Below are 27,430 nucleotides of genomic sequence, written 5' to 3'. Positions count from 1 at the left end.
ACAGCCAGCCAGCCAGCCCCCATGTGGCATACAGCCAGCCAGCCAGCCCCCATGTGGCATACAGCCAGCCAGCCAGCCCCCATGTGGCATACAGCCAGCCAGCCAGCCCCCATGTGGCATACAGCCAGCCAGCCAGCCCCCATGTGGCATACAGCCAGCCAGCCAGCCCCCATGTGGCATACAGCCAGCCAGCCAGCCCCCATGTGGCATACAGCCAGCCAGCCAGCCCCCATGTGGCATACAGCCAGCCAGCCCCCATGTGGCATACAGCCAGCCAGCCAGCCCCCATGTGGCATACAGCCAGCCAACCAGCCCCCATGTGGCATACAGCCAGCCAGCCAGCCCCCATGTGGCATACAGCCAGCCAGCCAGCCCCCATGTGGCATACAGCCAGCCAGCCAGCCCCCATGTGGCATACAGCCAGCCAGCCAGCCCCCATGTGGCATACAGCCAGCCAGCCAGCCCCCATGTGGCATACAGCCAGCCAGCCAGCCCCCATGTGGCATACAGCCAGCCAGCCAGCCCCCATGTGGCATACAGCCAGCCAGCCAGCCCCCATGTGGCATACAGCCAGCCAGCCAGCCCCCATGTGGCATACAGCCAGCCAGCCAGCCCCCATGTGGCATACAGCCAGCCAGCCAGCCCCCATGTGGCATACAGCCAGCCAGCCAGCCCCCATGTGGCATACAGCCAGCCAGCCAGCCCCCATGTGGCATACAGCCAGCCAGCCAGCCCCCATGTGGCATACAGCCAGCCAGCCAGCCCCCATGTGGCATACAGCCAGCCAGCCAGCCCCCATGTGGCATACAGCCAGCCAGCCTGCAGTTTGCCAAGCACATAAAAAAAACAAACTTACATACTCGCCCTCCGGCGCCCCGATGCTCCTGCTGGATCCTCTTCAGTCTTCTCTCAGCTGTATTAGCTGGCAGAGATGCATCCACTCGATACACCGGCCGGCGCAAGGATGTGTCTCTGCCGGCTAATACAACAGAGAGAAGACCGAAGAGGAGCCGCGCTGAGGATCATAAGTTTATTTTTTTTTAATTGACTCGTGTAAGCCGAGGTGATGTTGAAAAACTCGGCTGATACACAGGTATATATGGTAACAACATTAATCCTGCCCACAAGCGTCACATCTTACCTGAATCCTGCCTCCCGTGGTGTGATGTAGTGTCCACAGTTTTTTTCCTAATTTTGATTTAGTTTCTGAGCGAAAATATAAAAAGAAATTCGCCACAAAATACACTGAAATAAAAACAATAAAGTGACCAATATAGCTTGAAAAGACATATTACGAAATACTGCTAAGATCATAATCTTGGGATTGGCGTGGATCCAATAAGCCTCTCGGCGGCAGAGAAGGGTTTTAATATTACCCCCTCTCTTAGGTACTTCAACATGCTCAACAACTTGAAATTTTAGTTGGGCAATAGTACGTTTTCTCTCATGAAAATGATAGGGAATAGGTAACAATCGTTTATTACATCTAATAGTTGATTTATCCTTATTTATTCGTGTTTTCACAGATTGTATTGTCTCTCCAATGTACAAATATACACATGGACATTTAATCGAATAAATCAAATTACATGAGTTGCATGTGTAATAACCCCGTATTTTAAATAGCTGTCCAGTATGAAGATGATACAATGTATCTCCTCATAGGACGTTAGAACACTCAGAACAGTTCAGGCATGGAAATGTCCTTAAAGGGGTTTTAACAAAGAAACATGTCCACAGTGATGGGACCACCACAGATCACGAGAATGGGGGTCTGTCCCTTTCATTTCTATGAAGCTGACGTAGATTGCCGAGGTAGATTGTGGATAGGCCCTAACTGATTTCCTGGGAAAAGCCCTTTAAGCAGGGGACCACCTGTATCAGTTTAAACCTAATAAAACCTACAATTATAAATGTTGTATCTCCATGATCATACTGATCCAAAGAATAAAGGTAAAACGTCATTTGGAGCAAACAGTTAAAGAGTAAACAGTTTTTCCAGCATTCCGGTACATTACATGGAATATTAAATACCGTCACTAGGAAGAATCATTTGCTACAATGAAAACAATCCCTCAAACTACCCTGTTTCCCATGTTTTCAAGCATAGAAATATAAGGACTACCCTGAAAATAAGATATAAGCAGCAGTCATTGTTCTATCTTCCCCCATGCCATACATTGGCATTAGTAGCTCATTTAGATACTACAAGGTTGTGAAAAAGGTATAGGATGTTAGAGAAGTTTTGGCATAATGGTCGTTAAATTAAAAAATATAGATTTTTGGAAATGTTCCGAAGATTGTTTTACATGGATGAGGAGTAGCAAGACTTTTCCTTAATTAAATGCTGATGTATGTGATGGAATGTCTACAGAATATTAATAAATTATGATTTTGTTAAACAATAATTTTGACAATAAGATATGTCTTTAAAATAAGACCTATTGCCTTTTTATGAGCATAAATTAATATAAGACACTGTCTTATTTTCAGGGAAACTGGGTACTCTGTACACAGAAAAATAAAAAAGTTATGTTTTTTTTTACCTTTTTAACCTTTTAAGGACCTGGCCCTTTTTTTGTTTTTTCATTTCCATTTTTCAATCCCCACCTTAAAAAATCTATAACTTTTTTTTTTTTTTTTTTACACGTAAAGAGCTCTGTGACAGCTTGTTTTCTGTGTAAAAAATTGCACTTCATAGTGATGGTATTTATTCTACCATGTCATGTACTTGGAAGCGGGGAAAAAATTCCAAATGCAGTGATATTGGTGAAAAAACTCTTTTGTGCTGTTTTATGTGGGCTTAGATTTTACGGCTTTTATCTGCTTCAAAAGTAGAGAATTTAGATCTTTGAAAGAATTTTTAAAATTTTTGACCAAATTTCCGTTTTTTTAATACCTATAAACAAAAGATGTACTTCAAATTAGTTTAAAAATTTTAATTATAATTTCAAAATCCCCTGGAAATCTTATAGCAATCCAAACCTATAACCACTTATAATGACACAGGGCAGATTTAAAAAAATGGGTCCGGGTCCTAGAGGCCAAAATGGGCTGCATCCTGAAGGGGTTAAAGAAGCCAGATGGTGAAACATTGTGTAAAATCTTAAAGGACCTCAATGAAAGTGGTAAAAAGTTAGTGATTGCTATATTCTTATGCCTAGGTACAATTTGGTTAGTAGGTCATAGTTTTCTAAAGCAGTTTAATAGTACAATCTGTTTATTGTTCTCAACAATAAAATGACGAATGTGGAAAACTTTTGAGAATTGTTTTATTAGTTTGAGGGTGCATTCACAGATTGCAGTTAAAGCTGCATGGCAATCCGCTAGCTCCATAGAGTCGGCGGTCACGTGACCAGAGGGTCTAAAGGGGTTAAGTTAAGTGAAAATGTCCCCCAGGGGTCTTTCATGGGGGACAAATAGGGGCACATTTACTTACCAGGCCGAGTAGTTCATTCAAAGTACATTGTTTCCCAACGATAATGCACCCTGGCACGATTCATTAAGATCATGCGCCCAATATCGTGGATGTTTTGGTTTCCAGCTCAGTTCTGCTGGAGTTTACCTTCTTCTTCCTCGTGTATGTAAGTGCATTGTCTTGCATCACAAATTGAAAGTTAAATCCCGCGCTCAGTCAGAGGTCGTCAGATCGTCCGACGGTCACATGGAAGCCAGCACAAATTTGATCGTGTGCGACTCAATCCCCTGCTAAATATCTGTCCCAGTGGCGCAAATCCCGAAGACCATGAACAGTTCGACGAAAGTGCGATCCGCGACCCTTAGTAAATTAGCCCCATAAAGTAAAAACACACACGTCAGCCACGCGCTGCCAGAGTATCGATGTATAGAAGAGGACCTGCTTGGGGGGTCATCGGAGTACACATTTAGTTTTTTTCCTACAGGCATTATATTGGGGCAGGGGCTGCAGGCTATATACTACAGGGGGCTGGCTATATACTACAGGGGGCTGGCTATATACTACAGGGGGCTGGCTATATATACAGGGGGCTGGCTATATACTACAGGGGGCTGGCTATTTGCTACAGGGGCTGGCTGGCTATTTGCTACAGGGGCTGGCTGGCTATTTGCTACAGGAGCTGGCTGGCTATTTGCTACAGGAGCTGGCTGGCTATTTGCTACAGGAGCTGGCTGGCTATTTGCTACAGGAGCTGGCTGGCTATATGCTACAGGGGCTGGCTGGCTATATGCTACAGGGGCTGGCTGGCTATATGCTACAGGGGCTGGCTGGCTATATACTACAGGGGGTGGCAGGCTATATACTTGAGGGGCTGTGACCATTGCATTTCCCACCCTCGGCTTATACTTAACACGTTTTTTGTGTTAAAATTAGGTACCACGGCTCATACTTGGATCGGCTTATACTTGATTATGTATGGTACTATAAATTACAAAATGAATCCTTTTTTCCACTTTTAACCCCAAACTTTTATTATCTTTTTAACTAGCTCTATGTATCCCAAAAAAAACTAGCGCAAAAAATTTTTATGGTAGCATGCAAACAAAAAAAGTTATGGCCCTTAAACCGCCGCATACGAAAATTTGCTAAAAATGCCCGGTCACTAAAGCTTTTTTAGGCCGCATCACAAAGGGGTTAAAGGACTTTCACCACAAGGATCAAGTTTTCTAAACCAAGCACACTTACAATGGCTCAATTAACGGCTATTGAGACTGCAGCCCCTCAGGCTCATTTGCATAACTTTCAAAGCCTTTTTTTTTGTAAAAACAAGAGCTTAAGAAGCTAAAAGAAGTGCAGATCCTGCTAGAGGGGACACACAACAGTATGTCAGTGTGTTTGGTTTATATTCTTTTATCATGGTGGTACATGTCTTTTTAATGTTATTGTTAGAAGCTAGTCTCTTGCTTTGTAAAGCATACAAAGGGCTACATTTAAAGGAAATGTACCACTTTGAAAACTACTGTTGAAACCCCAAATACCTGTAGCTCAGGCTGGAAATATACCTCAGCTTGTATGCGTTTTCTGGAGGTAGGAAACGCTTTTAGTGTGCATTAGTATGCAACTCTTTTGTATACAAATGCACACTGGACGCACTCATAATTAGGAGAAGAGAGCACCAAGCAATTGTATAACACATTTTCTGGTGAAATTGTTTGCTTTTAGTGCTAAAGAAGATATGATCCTGCTTCAGCATCTATGTGCCCAGCTGCAGGTATGTGTGGTTAACACCTTAACAATGCACGCAGTAATAGTACAGCACACGTCGGGTGCGGGTACATGGAGGGGGCTCACAGGTTGAACCCTCTCCATAGTCGGTAAGTCTTTCCGGTAACAGCCGCGATCAGTGCTTTTTTTTTTTTTTTTTTTGGATCCCAATACATGGCATGGAATATTCAATACCATCACTATGAAGTGCAATTTATTACACAGAAAACAATCTGTCAAAGAGCTCTATGTGAAAAAAAAAAAGTTTAGATTTTTGATGGTGGGGAGTGAAAAATGGAAATCAATAAACAAAAAAGGGCTAGGTCGTTTTTAATTGAAAAAGTTTCACACCACAAATGTCGCAAAAGGTAGACTAAAGAGGCAACTCATCACATGTATCACAAAGAGGAAAAACTTCAGATACATTGCAATGATTAAGTAGGCCATCTTCAGGAAACTTGAAAAAGTGGTAGCCGAAAAACTATGGTACATGTGCCCCCATGTCTAGCATGGGACTTATTAGGTGCAAGAACGACAATTTCAGAGCCACAAAGTCTCACAAGTTGAACAAACATCTGGGCTACAAAGATAAATATGGCACAATGCAATGAATCCTTGATGCAGCTAACTTTATTTATTCTGCACCTAAAAAGTCTCAAACTGCGAAAAGTCTCACAAAAAGTTGCACAAGAAAAAGAAAGCTATAGGAGTGATACATGTCCCCTACTGCATGCCATCCCAGCTAGCTGCACTCTCCATCAGATTGATAGGTTTTTGCCTATGAAACGAGTTATTAAATTTCCCCCAGCCATCCTGTGGCAATGAACGGTGAATGCAAGTGGTCAGGCAGGGCTCAATGGCGCAAGAGTGCGGGGGTTGTTGTATCCATGGACTGCTATCTCATTTCTAATGGAGAACATGGCTACAATTAAGGAAAATTATTCTCACACAGGTACATTTTTAATAACATCCAATTGAAGAAATATGTATGTTGTTTTTGTAGTTGATTAAATTCACATAACTGGTGACTTAATGGTTAGCATTACAGGCTTGCAGCGCTGGGGACCTGGGTTCAAGTCCCAAGATTAGCATCTGCAAAGAGTTTGTATGTTCTCTCGGCGTTTTGCATAGGTTTCCTCTCACACTCCAAAACATACTGGCAGGTTGATTAGATTGTGAGCCCCATTGGGGACAGGTACCAATTTGGCAAGCTCTGTGCAGCGCTGCGTCATCTGTGTGCTTTATATAAATAAAGGAATTATTATGAATTATATGTAACTTCTCCAAGGTCCAATGTATGGATGTTATTAATGTTATTTCTTGCATGTGTCTGATAGTTAAAGGAAACCTGTCACCAGGAGACCCATTTTTAGCACTCCCCCAGTCCCCACAGAGCATAGTACATACACTGCCAAAGTGTTTTTGTATAAAAAAAATTGGTTTTACAGAAAAAAAGATATGTTATATTGTGCCTGTCATTAGCATCTGCTGTGTGACTAGGCAGTTGCCAAAAGGGAGGGTCTGGAAAGGAGCAGTTACCCCCCCCCCTTGGGAAACATGTGACCTTTTCAAATATATGAATAACTCCTCACACTCGGGATTGGCTGTAGAGGAGCAGGGGGCGTTGATAAGCCCAGTGATGGGTGTTTTCATATATTTGAAAAGGTCACATGGAGAAGCTGTTCCCAAGGGTGGGGGGGAACTGCTCCTTTCCAGACTCTCCCTTTTGGCAACTGCCTAGTCACACAGCAGATGCTAATGAAAGGTACAATATAACATATCTTTTTTTCCGTAAAACCAATTTTTTATACAAAAACACTTTGGCAGTGTATGTACTATGCTCTGTGGGGACTGGGGGAGTGCTAAAAATGGGTCTCCTGGTGACAGGTTCCCTTTTAAGGTGCAAAAATATCTATTTACCCTTAGTTGATAGATACTTCGTTGATTATAGTTTATCTTAACAGGAATTTTTTTTTAATGGATCCAGTATAGAGCTATTCCTTAATTAGTGGTAAATCATTATCTGTTGTGCCTAACCGTAAGATAAATTAATTATATAAGACTGAAATTGTGGGACACAAGCTGCATAGTCATTTCATTACCCTCAAGTCCATAATTGTTATTTCAATTGGATTATTATTATAGTTGCAGTAAAAGTTGCTAACCTATGAGAACATGGGGCGTTGGCCACTATTTTCCAATTCTTACAATTGTGTAGACTTAGTAAAGATGTTCAATTCCTTATTTTATTTGTTTTAATTATAAAAGCCATGTATTTTTACTGTATTTATTAAGTTATGCACATTTCTTTTGGAAATTTTAGGTCACACGTCAGTCTCCTAATTCCTATGTGGTAATCATGAACAATTCCTATGTTGAAGTAGATGTGCACAGACTGAGTGATGGTGGTCTACTCTTATCCTATGATGGCAGCAGCTATACCACATATATCAAAGAAGAAATTGACCGGTACAACATTGCTTTTTGCATTTTAATGAAATGATAATGATCTTTATTAAAAGTTTACCTTGTTTTTTACAATTCACTAGCTCCTCTAATGCTGGATAAGTTTGCCTTTACATTACTTTCACTACTAATAGGCAGATGTTAGCTTATCTGATGGATGGCACTTTGGATTCACAAAGATGTTCAGCATTGAGTGAAAAGCTTAGTGTGTAAATCATCAGAAGCAACATCTCCTCCATCCCAGTCAATGACCCTGCATAATTTTTAGCTCAACTTACATCACTGACCCTTTTACTTCTGTGCTGCTCCCTCCTCCCAGCTTTCTTTCTATGCTGTAACAACACAGTTAGGGATCATGTCAGGGGCTTAACTAAGAGAGATGGGGGGCCCCTTCCTACTTAAAAATATACATATTACACTCATATACACGCACATTTTATATACCTATACATAAACATACAGTTCTTTACTCATACACATACATTTATACACACTTACCCACATTTACACACATTCAGTTCCATATACAGCATATGAACAGAAATACCGTATTTATACACATCATATACACATACAGCATACTCATAGAGATATATCTATCTATCTATATATCTATATCATAATTGTTATATACATACTATGCCGTATAATTTGCTGACTAATATGTATAGAATGGTGCACATCTTCCTTTCTTTAGTGTCAGATCAGATGATGAGGCCCCTTAATGGTTGCTACCGCTGTAGTTGCGCACCTGGATCATGTTAACCTTACTTCTCACCCAGTACTGACTGTACATTTCATGTCCTATTTCACTGTATCTAGAACTGATTGCATGCTGTGAAACTTCTCCTGCTCCCTTCACATGATGGAAGTTTCCAGGCTAGTTCATTATATAGATGCAGTACAGTACAGTACAGACTACAAAGAGCTCAATGTTTTTTTTATACCTTATATACTCGAGTATAAGCCTAGTTTTTCAGCACAAAATTTGTGCTCAAAAACCCTAACTCGGCTTATACTCGAGTCAACTAAAAAAATAAAGACAAAACTCACCTTTCTGATGTCACCCGTAGGTCCTCTTCTGTCTGAGACAGAAGAGGACCTATGGGGGGCGTCGGAAAGAGGAGTACAGTGTTATTTTTTTTCCTACTACAGGGGTTGGGCAGGCTGTATGCTACAGGGGCTGGCAGACTATTTACTGGGAGGCTGTAACCAATGCATTTCCCACCCTCGGCTTATACTCAAGTCAATAGGTTTTCCCAGTTTTTTGTGTTGAAATTAGGGGTCTCGGCTTGTACTCGGGTCGGCTTATACTCGAGTATATACGGTATATATTTTTATTAATCAATTGACAGCTGAGCTCTTTCACAAGAGAACACAGATCATTATGGGAAAAAGGCCAAGGACGGAGAAAGGCTCTCCTTACTACTTTACTGCCTAGGAAGATTAGAAGACGAAAAGATACTCTCATCTTACCACAGTCACAATGCCATAGTTCTGAGCTCCAACTACTATCCTGCATTGATTTAACCCAAAGTCATGTATCGTGTACCATTTTTTTTTTTACATACTAACTGTCTATCCTTACAGCCTCTCCAGGCTTCTAATTATTCATGCCTCTCATGTGACATCACCTCCCTCTCCCAACATGGGAAAACTGGCGTGAACCAGCGCTAGGATTGAGGTGAAGATGAGTTTAGATGAGTATGTGTAGTGTATTTTTACTTGACTGGCAGATAGTGAGACGCGTCCTCCTTTGAAGACATCTACCACCAGGATCAAGAATCAGGGATCAAGCACACTTAAATGCTGGTGTGTGCCCCTCTGGCAGGATCTGCTCTTCATTTAGCTTCTTATGCCCTTGTTTTTACAAAAAAGGGCTTTTACAATTATGCAAATTAGCCCAAGGGGCTCCATAGGTGTTAATGGATCTTGGATCCCCTTAGACTAATTTGCATAATTTTTAAAACTTGTTTCTTAAAAACAAGGGCATAAAAAGCTTAAAGAAAAGCTGAGCCTGCCAGAGTGGCCACCAACCACCATGTATGTGTGCTTGGTTTACAATCCTTGATCCTGGTGGTAGATGTCCTTTTTAAGAAATTTAGTTTGTAAAGAAACAAGCTGCAATTTGCCCCTTAGTTACTATGTAACGTCTACGTTGCTAAGGCAAGTCTACAGGATTGAACATGGGTCTCTCTTTCCTCTACAATTTGTTACACAGCTGTGAGTGAGCATTAACCTTTTATGCTCTCTCCCTGTCTTCAGGATGCTATGCGCATTATTTTAACCCCTACGGGACTTAGCATCTTTTGGCCTTAAGGACGCGGCCCCATTTTTCAAATCTGGCCTGTGTCACTATAAGTGGTTATAGCGTGGGAACGCTATGAGAAATCCAGGGGATTTTGAGATTGTTTTCTCGTGACACATTGTACTTCAAATTAGTTTAAAAATGTGGATGAAATCTTTTGCGTTTAGTTATGAAAAAAAAACAAAATTTGGCAAAAAATTGGAAATATTCTATATTTTCAACGTTCTAAATTCTCTACTTTTGATGCAGATAGTCATAGCACCCAAATAAATTCATAACTTACACTTCCCAAATGTCTGCTTTATGTTGGATGGTTTTTTTAAGATTCCACATATTTTACTAGAATGTTATGAGGCTCAGAATTTAGGTGCCATTTTTCAATTTTTTTGTAAAATCACCAAAACCCGTATTTAGATGGACCTGCTCAACTTCTAATTGACACTGAGAGGCCTAAATAATAGCTAGACTCATAAATTACCCCATTGTGGAATCTACACCCCTCAACGTATGAAAAACCACTTTTAGGAAGTTTGTTAACCCTTTAGGTGTTTTATAGGGGTTAAAACAAAACGGAGGTGCAGTCTGCAAATTGTAATATTTTTTCACAATACACTCATTTTGGGTGGAAAATTAAACATTTACAATGGATTAAATGAAAAAAGGCTCCACAAAGTTTGATACCCAATTTCTCCCGAGTACACCGATACCCTATATGTAGTGGTAACATGCTGTATGGGCACACGGCCGGGCATAGGAGGGAAGGAGGCGCCATCCAGAGCAGATTTGCTATGTCACATTGTACAGGCTATAATTTTTTTCTTTTTTTTATTGTGCACCTATAGGGGCTTATTTCTTTTGCCACATGAGATGCACTTTTCTGGTATGTAATTTTGGGGCATCTATAGCTAATTGGCGAGATTCTATTAACTCTTTGTTGGTGGAGGAAATGAAAATCGTCAATTTTTAGGAACATTTTTATGTGGGTTTTTTTTGGCCGTTAACCATACCATAAAAATAGTATATTATTTTTATTCTATGAGTCGCCACGATTACGAAAATACTTCATTTATATATATTTTTTATTTTTTCCCATTTTTACTGAATAAAAAGTAATTTGGCGAAATTGTTGTTAATTTTAGCATCACCGTCTTTCATATGCATAACTTTTTTATTTTTCACCTCACAAATCTGTTTAAGGGCTTATTTTATGCGAGAATGATTGTTCTTTTTAGTGGTCTTATTTTAGATTGCGTAACTTTTTAAAATCACTTTTTAGAGCATTTTTAAAGGGCATTAATAAAAAATCATCTTTTTTTCAGAGAGAGTTTTTTGAGGTTGTTTTTTACGGGGTTCACTTTGCGGATCTAATAACGATTCTGTTTTATTATGCAGATTGTTATGGACGCAGGGATACCAAATATGTGGGGGTTTTGTGTATTTTATTCAATTGTACTGAATAAAAACTAATTTGGAGAAAATCTTATTCATTTTAGCATTGCCATCTTTTCATATGCATAACTTTTTTATTTTTTGGCTGACAAATCTGGTTAGGGGCTTATTTTTTGCGAGAACAGTTGTTCTTTTTAGTGGGCTTATTTTAGAGTGCATAAAATTTTTTTAATCACTTTTTAGAGCATTTTTATAGGGTATTAATTAAAAATTATCTTTTTTCGGAACGTTTTTTGCGTTTTTTTTCCTCCGGCGTTTACCGTGCGGGTCCAGTAATGATTTTGTTTTATTATGCAGATTGTTACGGACGCGGCAATACCAAACATGCGGGGGTTTTTTGTGTTTTTATGTTTTTTATACTTTATTAAGTGTTTTTATGGGAAAGTGACATTTTAGGGGCTTATATTTTATTTTTTATTTATTATAATGTGTAGTGTTAAGTGTTTTTGCATAATTTTACTTCTACATACTTGAACTTAAACCAGTGATGCTCTGATCTCTGGTTTAAGTTCAATACACTGCTCTACAATACTATTTTATTGTAGAGCAGTGTAAACTGTCTGAGCATGCTTGGGCATGCTCAGACAGTTTGCAGTCAGACCCGGAAGGGGTCTGGCTGCCATGGAAACCGGGCAGCTCCGGGGCACATGCCAGTCCTCGGAGCTGCCCAGGAGAGGATCGGATCCCCCGGTAAGCGGCACGGGGGATCCAATCCATAGGGGAAAGACCCTTACATGCCGCGGTCATGCTTGACCGCGGCGTGTAAGGGGTTAACACCCGCGATCGGAGTCGGCTCCGATCGCGGGTGTTAGCGCATGCTGTCAGCTGTACTAGACAGCTGACAGCCGCTGCTTCTGGTACCGGCTCCGTTCGTGAGCCAGTGCCAGAAGCAGGACGTTATAGTGCGTCCTGGTGCGCTAAGTATCTAGCCACCGGGACGTACTATAACGTCCTGGTGCCCCTAGGGGTTAAAAGAACAAGCTAATGATTACATGTGAGCTCATGCCATCTCCATAGACACACACAGTACAGTCTGGAATACATGTCTCTATGGGAGGCAGTAGCTTTTACAAACTAAGCCGAATTTGTTAAAGTTGATTAGAAAGTAGATTTTACTTTTATTTAGGCCTCTCAAAGTCACTTGAAGGCTCAGATGTCCCTCAGATTTAATGAAAAATGTGAACTAAAGTTCTAAACCTCATAACATTCTTGAAAAATAAAAGGATACATAAAAATCTGTGCCAATATAAAGCAGAGGAGAAGAGATTTTGTCCTATAGGGACATTATCACCCATTTGTCACATAAAATTTAACTTTTATTTCTGATTTTTAAAAAAGATGGATCGAAGATCCATTAATGCATTATAGCCCCGGTACCCCTGAGGACGCCACATTCAGTCAGGGGGGCAAGCCTGCACTCTATAACTTTAGATTCAGCAGCGTTTCGCAATTCAGCGATAATACAAGTTGTATGTGTGATGGAATGACTGGAGATCAACTATAGGGCAATATATAGGAATCCTCCCTTACTCCCCCTTCCCCTCCTCCCCTTAGCTGGTTGAGGTTATGTAATAGAAATGATGTTGGGCTCTGAATGTGCTGTGCCATACGCAGCTGTGAAACAAATTGATAGTCCGGACGGCTCATACATAGACCTATTCCTGATAGGACCTACTACTATTTGTCCCGTATTCCCGATGTCTAATTCGCTGTGCACCACTGTCTGTTAGTTTTAAAACTTCACCTATAGTTGAATGATCTTTGATCCATCCTTTTTAAAAATCAGAAATAAAAGTTAAATTTTATGTGACAAATGGGTGATAATGTCCCTATAGGACAAATTCTCTTCTCCTCTCGATATTGAATATAATACACACCCAGTCACACTGGTCACAATAGTTAGCTTTATTATCTTTCCTGTGAAAATAAAGCAGACATTCAGGAAATGTTAGTTATCAAGTTAGTTATCAAGTTATTTGGTGTGACTTTCTGCATGGACAGCCGAACATTTAACCCCTTTACGACTTGCCCATTTTGCACCTTCCTGACACAACCCTTTTTTGAAATCTGACATGTCACTTTTAGTGGTCAAATCTTTAACATATCAGAGTGATTTTGAGATGTGGGTTGAGAAATGTAAGCAATATATTTAGTTTTTATTTATGAAATAAAAATTTGGCAAAAATTTGAAAAGAACTGTTTTCCAAATTAAAAACTTTCTACTTTTAATCATATCACCAAAATAACTTGATAACTAACATTTTTCCATATGTCTGCTTTAACTTGGCATCGTTTTTCAAACATCCTTTCCTTTTTTTAAGATGTTAAAAGGTTTATAACATCGGTGCGAATCATCAAGACCTATTTTTGGAGGGACCAATTTATTTTCAAGTGACTTTATAATGATAGAAACCCCCCCCACAAATGACACCATTTTAGAAACTGCGCCCCTCAAAATATTCCAAACAACCTTTAGGAAGTTTGTTAACCCTATGAGCGTTTCACAAGGGGGAAAAATAAATGGAAGTGAAATTACAGAAATGTAATTTTATCTACAATCTATTCATTGAGCACTAAAATTTACACTTTTACAATGGGTTAAAAAGGAAAATGCATTTTACAATGTTTAGTGCAATTCCTCCTGAGTGTGCCAATACCTATTCTGTCATTGAACACTGCTGTACGGGCGCAGGGTGGCACTAGGAACGGAAAGAGCGTTGTTTAGTTTTTGGAGGATAAATATGGCTGAAAAAGATTTCATGTGTCAGGATGCATTTAGAGAGCCCTTGTGTTACCAAACCAGAGGAGAACCCCAACAAGAGACACCGTTTGGAAAGTGCACCCCTTGGAGAATTTAGCAAGGTGTAATTTGTGTATTTGCACTGGTGTTTGATTCAATTAGGACCCAAAAAGGAAAGCCACAGGGGTTAAAAGATAAACAACCCCCAAAATATATAAAACTATTTCTCCTAAGTGTAGAATTGCCCCACACGTGCATATAAAATGTTGTATGGGTACGCAGTAGGGTTCAGAAGGGGAAGAGGGATATTTGCCTTTTAGAAGCCAAATTTGACAGAAATTCTTTAGACGTGTCAAGATGCATTTGAAGAGCCCTATTGGTACAAAACAGAGGATAACCCCGTTGGAAAATTTAGCGAGGTGTAATATGTGTATTTGCCCCAACAGGTGTTTGATATAATTAGGTGTTTGCCTTTTAGAAGCCAAATTTGACATAAATCATTTACATGCATTTGGAGAGCCCTAGTGGTATAAAACAGAGGAGAACCCGAAAAGTGACTGTAATTTGTGACCGCCAATGTGTAATATGTGTATTTGCTCCTACAGGTGTATGATCCAATTAGGCCACAAAAAGGAAAAAGGTGAAAATTTTCCTATAAAGGTCACTTTTACCTAATTTTGTAAGCCGCAAGGGATAACATGAACATGAACTAAAACCCCAAAATGTGGAAAACTATTTTGCTTGAGTGTAGAAGTACCCCACATTTGCATATAAAATGTTGTAGGAGTGCACAGTAGAAGGAAAGCGGGATGTTTTCCTTCTACAAGCCAAATTTCACAGAAATCCTTCACATGTACCAGGATGCATTTGGAGCCCTAGTGGTATAAAACAGAGGAAAACCTGAAAAGTGACTCTAATTGTTGACACGAATGTACACTTCTTGAAGAATTTAGCAAGGTATAATATGTGTAGTGTAATACAAGTGGTGAAATGAGCATTTTGAACATACAGGTGGTTTCCAAATATGATGTGGAATGGATGCCCAAGATGGAAATTGCAATTATTTCTGGAAAGTTTGGTGCCCATTATGTGACACCCAGATTGTGATTCCCATTATGTAATGCCCTGTATGTAGTGCCCGTTATATGACGCCCAGTTTGTGCCACTGTGAAATGTCAGCTCTCTGATTAGGAAGCCGTGTTTTCTGACGTGAGAAAGACCCTACATGTCCTAAACGCTAGCCAGAAAATACAGCATTGATAAAGCACTTGGAATATAAATAATAATAATACTAATAAATAAATAAAGAACTTGGAGAAACTGTAAGGATGTGCTGACAAATTCAAATGCTTGAGGGGAAATAGAAAACATAAAAAAAATAAAAAATAAAACCAACAATGGACCCTAGTTTGCAAACTACATCCCACAATAATCAAGGGGTTTAGGGAGCAATTTGACCTAACAGTTGTTCAAATAATTCCTTTTACCTAAATGAATTCACAACCAAAGTTGGACGTAAATTGTGAATGCGTTGCATATAAGAAGGTGGAATATACCAGAGGAACAACGATCTCTACCTCGTACAGGGGTAAGGGTGCTGGAGTCCCCATGCATTGTAATCAAAACAAGGGCATTGCTTTAGTACATATATTTGACCAACACCAGGTTCTGATTGCTGAGTGTCTTGATGTCCCCCTTTTCTAAGTGGTTGCCTAATAAGGGTCCCAGGGGACCTCTATGGTTTTTGTGTACAGTGCCGCACGCTACAGAAGCTCTGGAACTGAGGAAATGGAATAGAGGAACGCTAGATTAAAAGTTATACACATAAATGGTAACCTTTATTCAGCAGTGGGTGCACAGATCGGTCAATCGGAGCTCTCTGTGAGATGGCATGCTGCCACCAGACATGGCCCCTCCCACTGATGATTGGTGCTGTCCTTGACACCAACAATTGTCGCTGTTTGTTGCTCTCATTCACCCCAGTGATTCCCACTGTGACGAATATTGCTACTATTGACTGGTCTGAATCGACCAGCCAATAGCAGCAAACATGAACAGAGGGGGCAATGAAACCGATGAAAACAAAATCGATGGCCGTCAAGAACAACCGCCATTTTGCCCTCATCAACATGTCTACAGACACGGTGATCGGTGTTACTGGCGTCATAAGTAAAATCGTTGCTATTGACTAGCCTGCATTGATCAGCCAATAGCAGCAATCCTGAACTGGGGCGGCGACGAAATCCCTCTGGTCCACTTGACAAGTGATCTTCTGATCACATGCTCAGTGTATTACAGCCAGGAGGGCACAACCCGGTTCCTGGAAGAGAGAGGCCTCTGCGGTACATAAAGAATTTTTCTGAATTTCCACCAAATTTCGTTTTTTTTCATAACGAAATGCAAAACCTGTCACCCATATTTTTCAACTTATATGAAGTACAGTGTAAACAAGCAAGTTCCAGCACAATCATTTCCTGAGGATACAAATTGCTACTTCTTCAAACTGCCTTTTTATTTTTGAATAACCGCATAAGAGCAATATAGAAATATGGTATAATACGATGATCTTTGTAAATTATATAAAAGGCAAACTAATATTAAATGCATATATATATATTAATGTTCTCCTATGAAATTATCCATTATATTCACAATATAGACACAATTGACCAAAGTATACTCAAAATGCAATAAAAATAATGAAATACAGTACTGGAAAAATACAATGATAATAATAATAATATTAACGTTGTGTTTTACAAACCAATACACTATCTAAAAAAACAACCTAAAACCAGGCAGGGATTTCAAAACCTTCACAGCAAACTAAAAGAACTAAGAAGAACTAAAAAAAAAATTCTATATTGCCCTTATATTGTTGTTCACGTTTCGTTTCTCTGTTTGAATAAATAGCGATTTGTGTCCTGAGGAAGAGATTGTTCCGGAACTTACTTGTTTTCTATGCCCCCCTTTTTTTTGTATGATCTCATAGCTAATACTGCGATGTAGTATACCTCCCGGCAATTAACAGAAGTACTATTGTGGTGCAAGCAGAAGAAAGCCCTTTAGAATCAATCAACAGATCCATTAGACTTCCATTATTATTGTTTTAGTGACAGAAGATAATAATGGAGGTCTAAACACAGGTTTGAACTAGGCCCTACAAACCGGGAAATGACTAGTGGAGATCGGAGCAATAGAGATATTTGTGCCACTATTGTGTTTGGTTCCCATAGATTTTTTTGTCTAGATAAAATGGGAACAAATAATTTACTGTTATTAACAAAAATCCATAATTGCATAGATCTCATTCCAAACTGTCTGGTGTACACAATTGTGTCCTGGTGTACAGAATATCAGTTGCCCCTAGATATGACCCTGTAACTTTGGACTTTAGGGTTGGGCCTCCATCTTTGATTCCTGTGTGACAGCCAGGAGCTGAGTTTCTGTGTCTTTCTGCCTGTTGCCCTGCCCCCTGCAGTCTAGCACAAAGCTAACAGACACTAACTGATTCACTTCCTGCCAGCACATTCAGAGCAGAGAGAATCTGCAAACTACAAACTCCAGGCAGATAAGTTATCCGGGGGAAGGGGGAGGTAGGCACATATCTGTGAGAACAGAGATGTAGCAGTGCTAACTGTGTAAAAGTCTATCAGCCTCTGTGTATTAGCTATCTCATCATCTCTGATCTGTATCATCTCTCTTTCTATATGTCTGTGTGTTAGTGCAATGTCAGAAGCCAGATGAGAATGTATATGCACTTGTACCCTGATAATGTAACCACATTGTCACCTCACAGAACAGATGGATAATAATGTGTCTGCTTAGAGAGAGAGCCAAGGAAGTGATAGGAGCTAAAACAGCAATAACACTGAGTAAAAAATTTTTTTTTGTGCGAAAACCCCTTTAATGTACACTCAGCACCTTTCGATAGAAAACAAAGCAGAATTTTTTTTTTTTTTGCTAATTTATTAAACAAAAATAAGTGAAATAACGCATGGTTATAAGTATTCAGACCCTTTGCTAAGTATTGAGTAGAAACATTTTTTAACCCCTTCATGACCAATGTTCATATGTGCCTGATTGTCTAGGTACATTTTTAACGTTTCTGCTATGCCCTTCTTTAACCCCTCAACAACGCTATTTAATATTCCATGGTGTGTACTGGGATGCAGGAAAAAAAATTCCAAATGCAGTGAATATGGTGACAAAATGCATTTGCGCCCTTTTCACGTGGGCTTGGATTTTACAGTTTTCACTGTGTGCCACAAATTACATGTCTACTTTATTCTTTGGGTTGTTGCAATTATGGGGATACCAAATTTGTATAGGTTTTATAATGTTTTCATATATTTACATAAATGAAAACCTCCTGTAAAAGAATTTTGTTTTTTTAAATGTTGCCATCTTCTTGCGCCAATAACCTTTTCATACTTTGCTGTACGGAGCTGTGGGTGGTGTCATTTTGTTGGGACTTTTGATGAAGTTTTCATTGTTTATAGTTTTTTGGACTGTGCGACCTTTTAATCCATTTTTATTGATTCTTTTATATTTTTCAAAGCGGCAAAAAAGTGCCATTTTCGCCTTAAACACAGCGGAAAACCGGTAATATACTTTGATAGATTGGGCATTTTTGGACGCGGTGATACCTAATGTGTTTATGATTTTTACTGTTTATTTATATTTATATCGGTTCTAGGGAAAGGGGGGTGATTTGAATTTTTAGTTTTTTTAATTATACTTTAACCTTTTTTTTTATACTTTCACTATTTTTCAGACTACTTAGAGTACTTTAACTCTAGGTTGTCTGATCGATCCAATCATATACTGCCATACTACAATGAAGGGGTTAAAACGAGACCGCCTTGGGTCTTCAGAAGACCCGAGGCTGTCATGGCGATGGATCGGAGAGCTCCCCCATAACATCATGATCCGTGGCAAGATGAGCCGCAATCCTTTCGAAAGCCGTCGGCGGCATTCCGGGGCCAGGGGCGTTCGGCGGGAAAACACCCATGAACGATGCTAGCAAAGACTTACCGGCTATGGAGAGGGCTCAGCCTGCGAGAGGACTCTCCATGCATCGGGACCTGACGTGTGCCATACTAGTAGGGTGCGCGTCGGTAAGGGGTTAAATGACTATATCCCTGGAAAAGATTTACATACCATAACAATTTTTACTTTGTTTTTTTTTCATGGCATGTGAGACTTTAATTTGATAGGATAGTTTTATGATTTCATTGATTGATTGCTACCACCATGTATTACTGTTGGGATTGTATTTGACAGATGATGAGCTGGTGTTCTCCACATATACAACTTAGAATTGACAACAATAATATCAATATTCTTCTCTTCAGACCATCTTTTTTTTTTTTTTCTCATAGTCTGGGAGTCCTTCATGTGTTTTTTGCAAACTGTATGCAGGCTTTCATATGTCTTGCACTGAGGAGAGGCTTCCGTCAGCACACTCTGCTCCACCGCCTGGTGGAAGGCTGCAGTGATAGTTGACTTTGTGGAACTTTCTCCCATTTCCCTACTGCATCTCTAGAGCTCAGCCACAGTGATCTTGGGAACCTTGAGTACTGCAGAAATTCTTTTGTAACCTTGGCCAGATCCGTGCCTTGCTACAATTCTGTCTCTGAGCTCCTCAGGACGTTTCTTTGACCTTATGACCTCATTTGTGTTGGCTTCATTTTATAAGTGTCCTTTTGTTTTATTACGACGCTAGAAAGATCACAAATCGAACAGCATTCTCTCAAATTTTAAAGAAAATATTAGAATTTTAAAGACCATTTCATTTCTATAGGGGTTAATAGAAACCCCCCACATATCACTCTGTTCTATTAACTTCACCCCTCAAACTATTCAAAACAGCAGGTAGGAAGCTTGTTAACCCTTTATGTATTTTACAGAAATTCAAACAAAATGAAGGTTTGATTTGGAATTCACTAAAATTTATCATTGATACATTCATTTAGCTGCAACATTTACCCACATTGACTGAATAAAAGTAGAAAATGCATCTAGCAATATATTGGGAAGTTTTTTCGGAGTAAGAGGATGTAACCCACTGTTGGGGTACATGGCGAAGCACGGAAGGGAAGGAGCACCATTGAGATTTTGTAGGGAAGTATAGTTTTCAGGTGCCAGGACGTGTTTGCAGATCCCCTGAGGCCATGTTCACACGTGGCATTATAGTTGCGTTTTGAAACGCAATCCATAGGCTCTACCTGCGATCGCACATTGAGGTAAGATAGCTTTTTCTTTGTGTCAGTTAATGTGATAGAAACGCAATGGGGCTCTTTTACGAAGGATCCGCGGAGCACATTTTCCGTTTGCGCCAGGCATTGTGTCGCATGGGATTCGGACAACACGCAAGATTTAACATTTAGAATTGTGTCGCAAGACACGCATTTGCAAAGCACCAGGAAGAAGAAAGTGAATTTGTAAACTTTTTATTGTGGTATGTGGGACATTTTAACCCCTTGCCACTGATAGCCTTTTTTTCATTTTACTTTCTGTTTATTGCTCTCCACTTTCAAAAATCAATAACTTTTGTACTTTTCATTGTACAGAGTTGAATGGGGGCTTGTTTTCTGCGAGACAAATTGTACTTCCGAGTAAAGTTATTTTATATTCCATCCCTTGTACTGGGAAATGGAAATATACTTCAAAATGCGATAATATTGACAAGAACCTGCATTTGTGCCATTTTCCTGTGGACTCTGTTTTTACGTCTTTTACTGTACATTCCAAATGGCATCTCTAATAGTATTCTTTGGTTTGGTACAATCAAATTTATATAGGTTATATTAGGTGTTAATAGATTTTACCAAAAATTAAAACCTTTTGTACCAAAAATTTTTTTTATACTTTTACCATATTCTTACTCCAATAACTATTTTCATACTTCAGTACGGAGGTGTCATTTTTTTTCCAGGACATTCTGACATTTTCATTGCTACCATTTTTGGGACGGTGCGACCTTTAGATCACTTTACATTTTTTATGTGTTGCGATAGGGCAAAAAAAGTGGCGATTCGGACATTTGAGCGGGGTTCACCACCGGGAATAAGCATTTCTACATTTTTATAGATTGGGACAGGGTGCTACCTAAAATGTTGTGTTTTTTTACTTTATTCCGCTCTTTTTTTATTATTTATTGTTTTATGTGTTGGGGACTTTTGGGACATTTTAATGAATTTTATTTTTATTTTTAAATTAGTTTTTATTGTGTTTTTTTTTTTTTTTTTTACAATGTTAGCATATGAACTAGTAATCATGTCATCACTAGTTCATACTAATGCATTAGAAGTGTCAGCCTATGCATCTGCAGAAGTCAGATGCCGATGGCAGACCCGAGGACCTTCATTAGGTCCACGGCTTTGCGGTTGTCAAGACTGCATCCTGCGAGTACATTGTAGGGTGCCGTGATGAGAGGGAGGGAGCCTCCTCCCTTTTACAGTTACATAGATCCCGTGGTCACAATATAGATTGTGGTATCTTGCGGGTTAACACCGGCAGACTGTTAGAGCAGGGTGCCGGCTGTCATTTCTGCACGGGGAGACCCATTGGCCTAGCCTAAGGCCCTTTAGTGACCGACGGTCACTAGGGGTTAAATTTGCAAAAATATCTACATTTCTGTTTTTTTTTCCTGTCAAGATGGGGTCCAGAGTTTACGTTAATAAGCTAAAAAAACCTTTTTTGATATTACCAATTGGCTGCAATTAAACAAAGAGTGAAAAAATGTAAAGGGGTGTGAATACTTTCTTTACCAAATGTATAAACCTAGAGCTGTTATAATTTACAATTGCTTCCATTTTACATGTACCCACTGTAAAGGTTTTCAATTTTGACATAATATATAAGGTGACATTGAGGGTGCGTCCACACGTTCAGTTTTTCAGATGCAGTTTTTGGAGCCAAAAGCGGGTGTGGATTATAATGGGTTGTGACAAGTAATTGAAAGGTGCTGCTCTTTATACTTTTACTATATTCCTGGTTTGGACATCAAAAACTGCTTATGAAAAACTGAATGTGTGGACGAACCCTTAGGGTGCTATCAGACGATTCCGTTTTCAAACATAATGAAAACTCACGTGGGCCGGCCAAGGCCGATCGCATATGCATTTGTATGCAAACAAACGCGATCGGCAACCAGCACCCGCTGTCCTACATGCAAGATATCGGGTCCTGATTGCCGATTGCATGTGTTTGCATAGAAAGGCTTAAGTGGTTGGCTGTGGTCGGCCCCCACCAAATCGTCTCACAGAACCCTAAGGATGTTTGTGAACTTAACCGACCTGGATTGTACATTTTAATGCTTGCCACAGTCTAAATACACAATACCATAGAAATGGGAAATCTGATGAGCAACTTGCCCAAGAGTAAAGAGCATCTATTTTCATATACATTGATAGTAATAGTGAAGCTTAAGAATGCAGCACTATTTGAAACACAAAAAATTATAGACTTTACAGTGATGGTGCATTTTAAGTAGTATTATTTAAAAGCAATACTCCTAATGAATAAAAAATGCATACTTTCTATCTTCAGAAAATGAACTCTACCTGATTTTAATATGAAGTCTTCCCGGCACCCTGCCAGAAGGTGCAGCAAGTCACAAGGGCGTGTGTTATTCATGAGTCACTCAGCCTATGTCTCCGGAATCTCCCTCAATCCTCCCTCGCTCTGCCGAAGGGAGGTGGGAATGAGTAAGATGCTGGAGATGTGGGCCGAGTCATACAGTATAACACATGCCCCTTGAGACTTGCAACCTCTTCTGGCAGAGTGCCAGAAAAGTTCATTTTCTGTGGGTAATAGTTGGTATAGTGCTATGGCAGCCTGTCATTAGGTTTATAAAAAAAAATCTGGTGACCGGAAAATATGTTCTGCAGACTTCAAAAATAACATAATGTATATATCTCTTACAGGAATACACTAACCAGACTAAGACTTATTTTGTATTATTTCCCTTCACTTATTTTCTAATAGGTACCGTATCACCATCGGAAATAAAACCTGTGTTTTTGAAAAGGAAAATGATCCTTCCATTCTGCGCTCTCCATCTGCTGGCAAGCTTATTCAATACGTGGTGGAGGATGGAGGCCATGTCTTTGCAGGGCAGTGCTTTGCTGAGATTGAGGTATTCAGAACTACAGTAGTTCTAATTTATACAGACATAATCAGACACTACAGAATATAAACTTATCATCAAACTGAGGTGAGGGTCCTGTTCACAAGAGCTTTATCTAATTTCACTGTGCACATATTCTAAAAGCCAGGTTAAAGGTAAATTTTAACCACAAAATTTGATCCCCAATGTTATGCTGTAGGTCTAGTGGAGTGTACGCTGCAATGTTTTATTTTACATTCTGGTTATAGTTTCCCTTGCAAATGCAATCCGATCCATCAACTAACTATAGCAGTGATGGCTAACCTATGACACGCGTGTCACTGCTGACACGCGTAGCCATTTTCACTGACACACGGCTGCCTGAGAGTTAAGTTTCATCCTACATGACAAGGTGCAGTAGCTGGGAGGCTGAGAGATTGCACTGAGCTTCCAGCACTCCCCCCTCCTCCTCCTCCCCCAGGGCGGCCCCTCCCCATGTGTGAGCTGTGCCCAGTGTCTCCAGTCAGCAGAGGTATCAGCACAGGGCACAGCAGGAGAGGTGACCCGGCCATACACCCAGGAGGCTCCTCTGCAGCTCCTGATAGTTGTGGTGAGGGGAAGAAGGCAGCACAGTCAGAGGTCACATCGCTGCTGCCTTGTGTGATGTCCCAGCAGCTGCCACCTCTACGCTGACCATCTCCACAGCAGGGGCCAGGGAGGACAACCACTCTCATCATATAGTAAGTAAGGTCAGTGCACTGTATGATAGAAGGCAGTCATCAGGGCTTGTGTGTCAGTTTTGTGATGTACAAGCCCTGAAATAATCGCAACGCCTTGCAAATAGCCAGACATTGCTCCTCACACCTTCTCCATGCCAAGAGGGCATGTGTGAGATGCAGACAGCGGTGCCTGCACCCTCGCTGTAACCTGTGAACTTTCATGACAGAAAGTTCACAGGTTACTAAGCATTTCCACACCTGTCTGATTGTAACCGATCTATTACAATGTGCGATTTGCACATAGTAATAGATGATTGGGAAAATCCCCATATACTGCCATACTGTAGTACATGGTAGGATCAATCAGACAACCTACGGTTAAAGTACCCTAGAAGTTAAATAGTATACATATTTGTTATTTAAACTATAAATATCACAAAATTATGTTTTTTTGTCAAGGTGACACACCACCCGAGTTATGCTCGGTTTTTTGGCGAATTTTGACACACCAAGCTCAAAAGGTTACCCATCACTGAACTATAGCCTGCTCCTTCTCTTACATTTCCGTTGCTAAGATCGGAACTGTCTACCTTCCTTGCATTCTTCTGGATCCTGTGCACATTCTTTACACTTGTATCATGCTGCTGCTCCTGATTTCTGACAATTGGTGGGTCCATTTGGAAGTGTGTGATGATTGGTGTATTTCAAAAGAGCACACTCCTGAGTGAATCATGGGAACTAAGGGCAGCTCTGTAATGCCCTGTGTCCTGGCAGATGTCAATCTTCCTTTCCCCACCCCTGCTTTTGAAAATGGAGATTTTATTGAGGAGCTCAGAGTGGATGTTGCCATGGGGCCAAATGGGTAGGAAATTTGGGAGTTTCAGAGAAAGAAATGGTGCAATCCTTTCCCTGTGTGGCAATAAAGGGTTGTTTTTTTTCATGTAAAGTGGCACTTACTCTTTAAGCGCACCAATGCCAAAAGTACTTTATTTGAGATGTATTATGTAAATACCAGACTACCATTCATATAAACAAAACATTGCATGTAGACCACAAAATATATTTCTTGGGTAAGTGCAACCTTTGTTCTATACTAGGTCATGAAGATGGTGATGACCCTGACAGCCATGGAGTCGGGGTGTATACATTATGTGAAGCGCCCAGGGGCTGTTCTTGAGCCTGGCTGTGTAATAGCTAAACTTCAGCTAGATGATCCCAGCAGAGTTCAACAGGTAGGACATTCTAGAAGTGAATCCTTTGAAGCTAAAAGTAATAAAAGCTTCCTGCTCTTTGGACTATTATTTAGTGATACTTAGAGTTCTTCGTGCCATATACACGAAAAACATGTGTTTCAGCAGTGAACACTACATTGATAAAGTACAATCAGAAGTGACAAAGTAAAATTTGCAAAGTGTACAGAAATACATGTTATATATCTGTGTAAGATGTAAGGCTTGTCTTTTACGATCTATCCATAGAATAATGTAAAGTTATAATATGTAAAGATATATACTAATGTTTTCAACTGATTTTAGGCTGAACTCCACACAGGACCTTTGCCAGTTATACACAGCACTGCTTTGCAGGGAGAAAAGCTACATCGGGTTTTCCACTATGTTCTAGATAACTTGGTAAATGTCATGAATGGATACTGCCTTCCAGAACCTTACTTCAGCACCAAGGTAAGTAACCGAATAAATGTTAATTGTTTTTAAATCATACCCTACTTTCACTTGATGTGCTTCATGACATTATTATATTAACAGGTCACTAGAGTACTTATCATGTCACCAGCTGCTTGTTGTGCAAATGGGGTCAGACTAAACTTCTTCACTCACTTATAGACAAAAATCATTTAGAAGCCACCACAATGTGAAACCCAATAAAAATAGATATTTTGCAGCATTCATTGAGTCAGAATAAGCACCATATTTATAAGGCAACCATTTTACTTCTTCCAAACCAGAAGTATAGTTGGAAAAAAAAACCCGTAACTGTCAGAATTATGAAAACTGGCTACGACAGGTTATCTTTTTTGTGGGGGTTGATTTGAAATGTTATTTTAGGACATATTTTACTTCATGTTAGTGGTAAATTTTGTGGTCATATACAGGCAGTCCCTGGGTTATGTACAAGATAGGTTCCGTAAGTTGGTTCTTAAGTTGAATTTGTATGTAAGTTGGAACTGTATACTTTATAATTGTAACCCCAGCCAAATTTTTTTTGGTCTCTGTGACAACTTTGATTTTAAAAATGTTGGATTGTCAGGATGACAATAAAGCTTAATTGCATACACCTTTAATAACGGTTATAGCTGTTTATTGTAGTCTAAGGCTAGAGTACAGTAACTTACCAATTACCAGAGGCCATTTGTAACTAGGGGTCGACAGTAAGTCGGGTGTTTTTAAGTAGGGGACTGCCTGTATATAAAAAAAGTTTAAATTTGACAATTTTTTTTTTTTAGATAATGTGTCCAGAATTTGGGAGTCAGCCTAAGTCGGTGTAGGTCACATGCATCCCACACCGAATTAAGCTTATCAAGGCTGTTGAGTATAGCTGTCAAATTCTCCATACTGTGATTAGGAACTAAATCTGGAATATAGACACCTAGCCACTGTGAGGATATGTATCTGAACAGAGATAATAGCCGTCAGATAAACCAGAGGGTCTAGCAGTATACAGATTGCCAGCAGTGAGTAAATGAGATTTTGGATCTTTCTACAGTATTATTTGACATGGTTTGTTACCATGAACCTTTTCACAGTTGCAAGCATACTGTTTTGGCTATCCCACGCTTCTTATGTAATATTGTAGATTGAAAAAGAATTTTTCCCAAATGTGACAGGCAGGACAGTTTATAATTTTTGAAACATCCTTTAATGTTAATTAATTTAAATTAAATCCTACTTTTTGAGTTTCTTCTTTACATCAGAAATAACTTTTAGGCTGCATTGACACAAACATATGGGGGACGTATTTATGGCCGGATACATGTCCCCCATAGTCGTCTGTGGTGCCCGGGATCAATACGGTGAGCAAGCACAACGTGAGCTCACTGTATGGTGCTGTGGCCAAAAAAAAGATAGAACATGCTCTACTTTTGGCCGTAAGAATGGCTGTGAGCTCACGCCTCCTCCTCTCCAGCGTGCCTTATGTGTGTCCTCCATGCCGTAGCTGGGTAGGCACACATTTGTGTGAATGCAGTCTTACTTCTTCAACTTCAGTTTTTACGTTTCTGTATTTCACTTTCACATTTCAAAAGCCAAACTTATCCAGTTAGTAATGTAAGGTCTTGTTAACTCTACTTCCTAGTGGTACCATTAACTACTGTGCAGAGTACAAAAACGTAGTTGCGTGATTTCTACTGGGCTTTGTTTTTCCTCATGCCAAATTTATATATATATTTGTGATGTCTTAATATCTTTCAAAAATTAAAACAAGTGTGTTTTTA

At 39.8% G+C, this 27,430-nt stretch overlaps 1 protein-coding gene across 3 annotated transcripts in view; it reads left to right on the top strand.

Moving 5' to 3' along the window:
- ACACA (acetyl-CoA carboxylase alpha) overlaps positions 1-27,430 on the top strand; it is a 377,264-nt gene that overhangs the window by 100,651 nt on the left and 249,183 nt on the right. For all 3 annotated transcript variants that reach the window (XM_072137153.1, XM_072137152.1, XM_072137154.1), the window contains exons 17-20: positions 7,506-7,651; positions 23,140-23,290; positions 25,077-25,211; positions 25,515-25,661. In XM_072137153.1, the coding sequence (XP_071993254.1) occupies positions 7,506-7,651; positions 23,140-23,290; positions 25,077-25,211; positions 25,515-25,661 (579 nt within the window). The remainder of the gene's footprint in view (positions 1-7,505; positions 7,652-23,139; positions 23,291-25,076; positions 25,212-25,514; positions 25,662-27,430) is intronic.

The sequence above is a fragment of the Engystomops pustulosus genome, chromosome 2 (genome assembly GCF_040894005.1).
Source record: "Engystomops pustulosus chromosome 2, aEngPut4.maternal, whole genome shotgun sequence".
Classification (NCBI taxonomy): Eukaryota; Metazoa; Chordata; class Amphibia; order Anura; family Leptodactylidae; genus Engystomops; species Engystomops pustulosus.
This window is presented reverse-complemented; position numbering and strand designations above follow the sequence as displayed.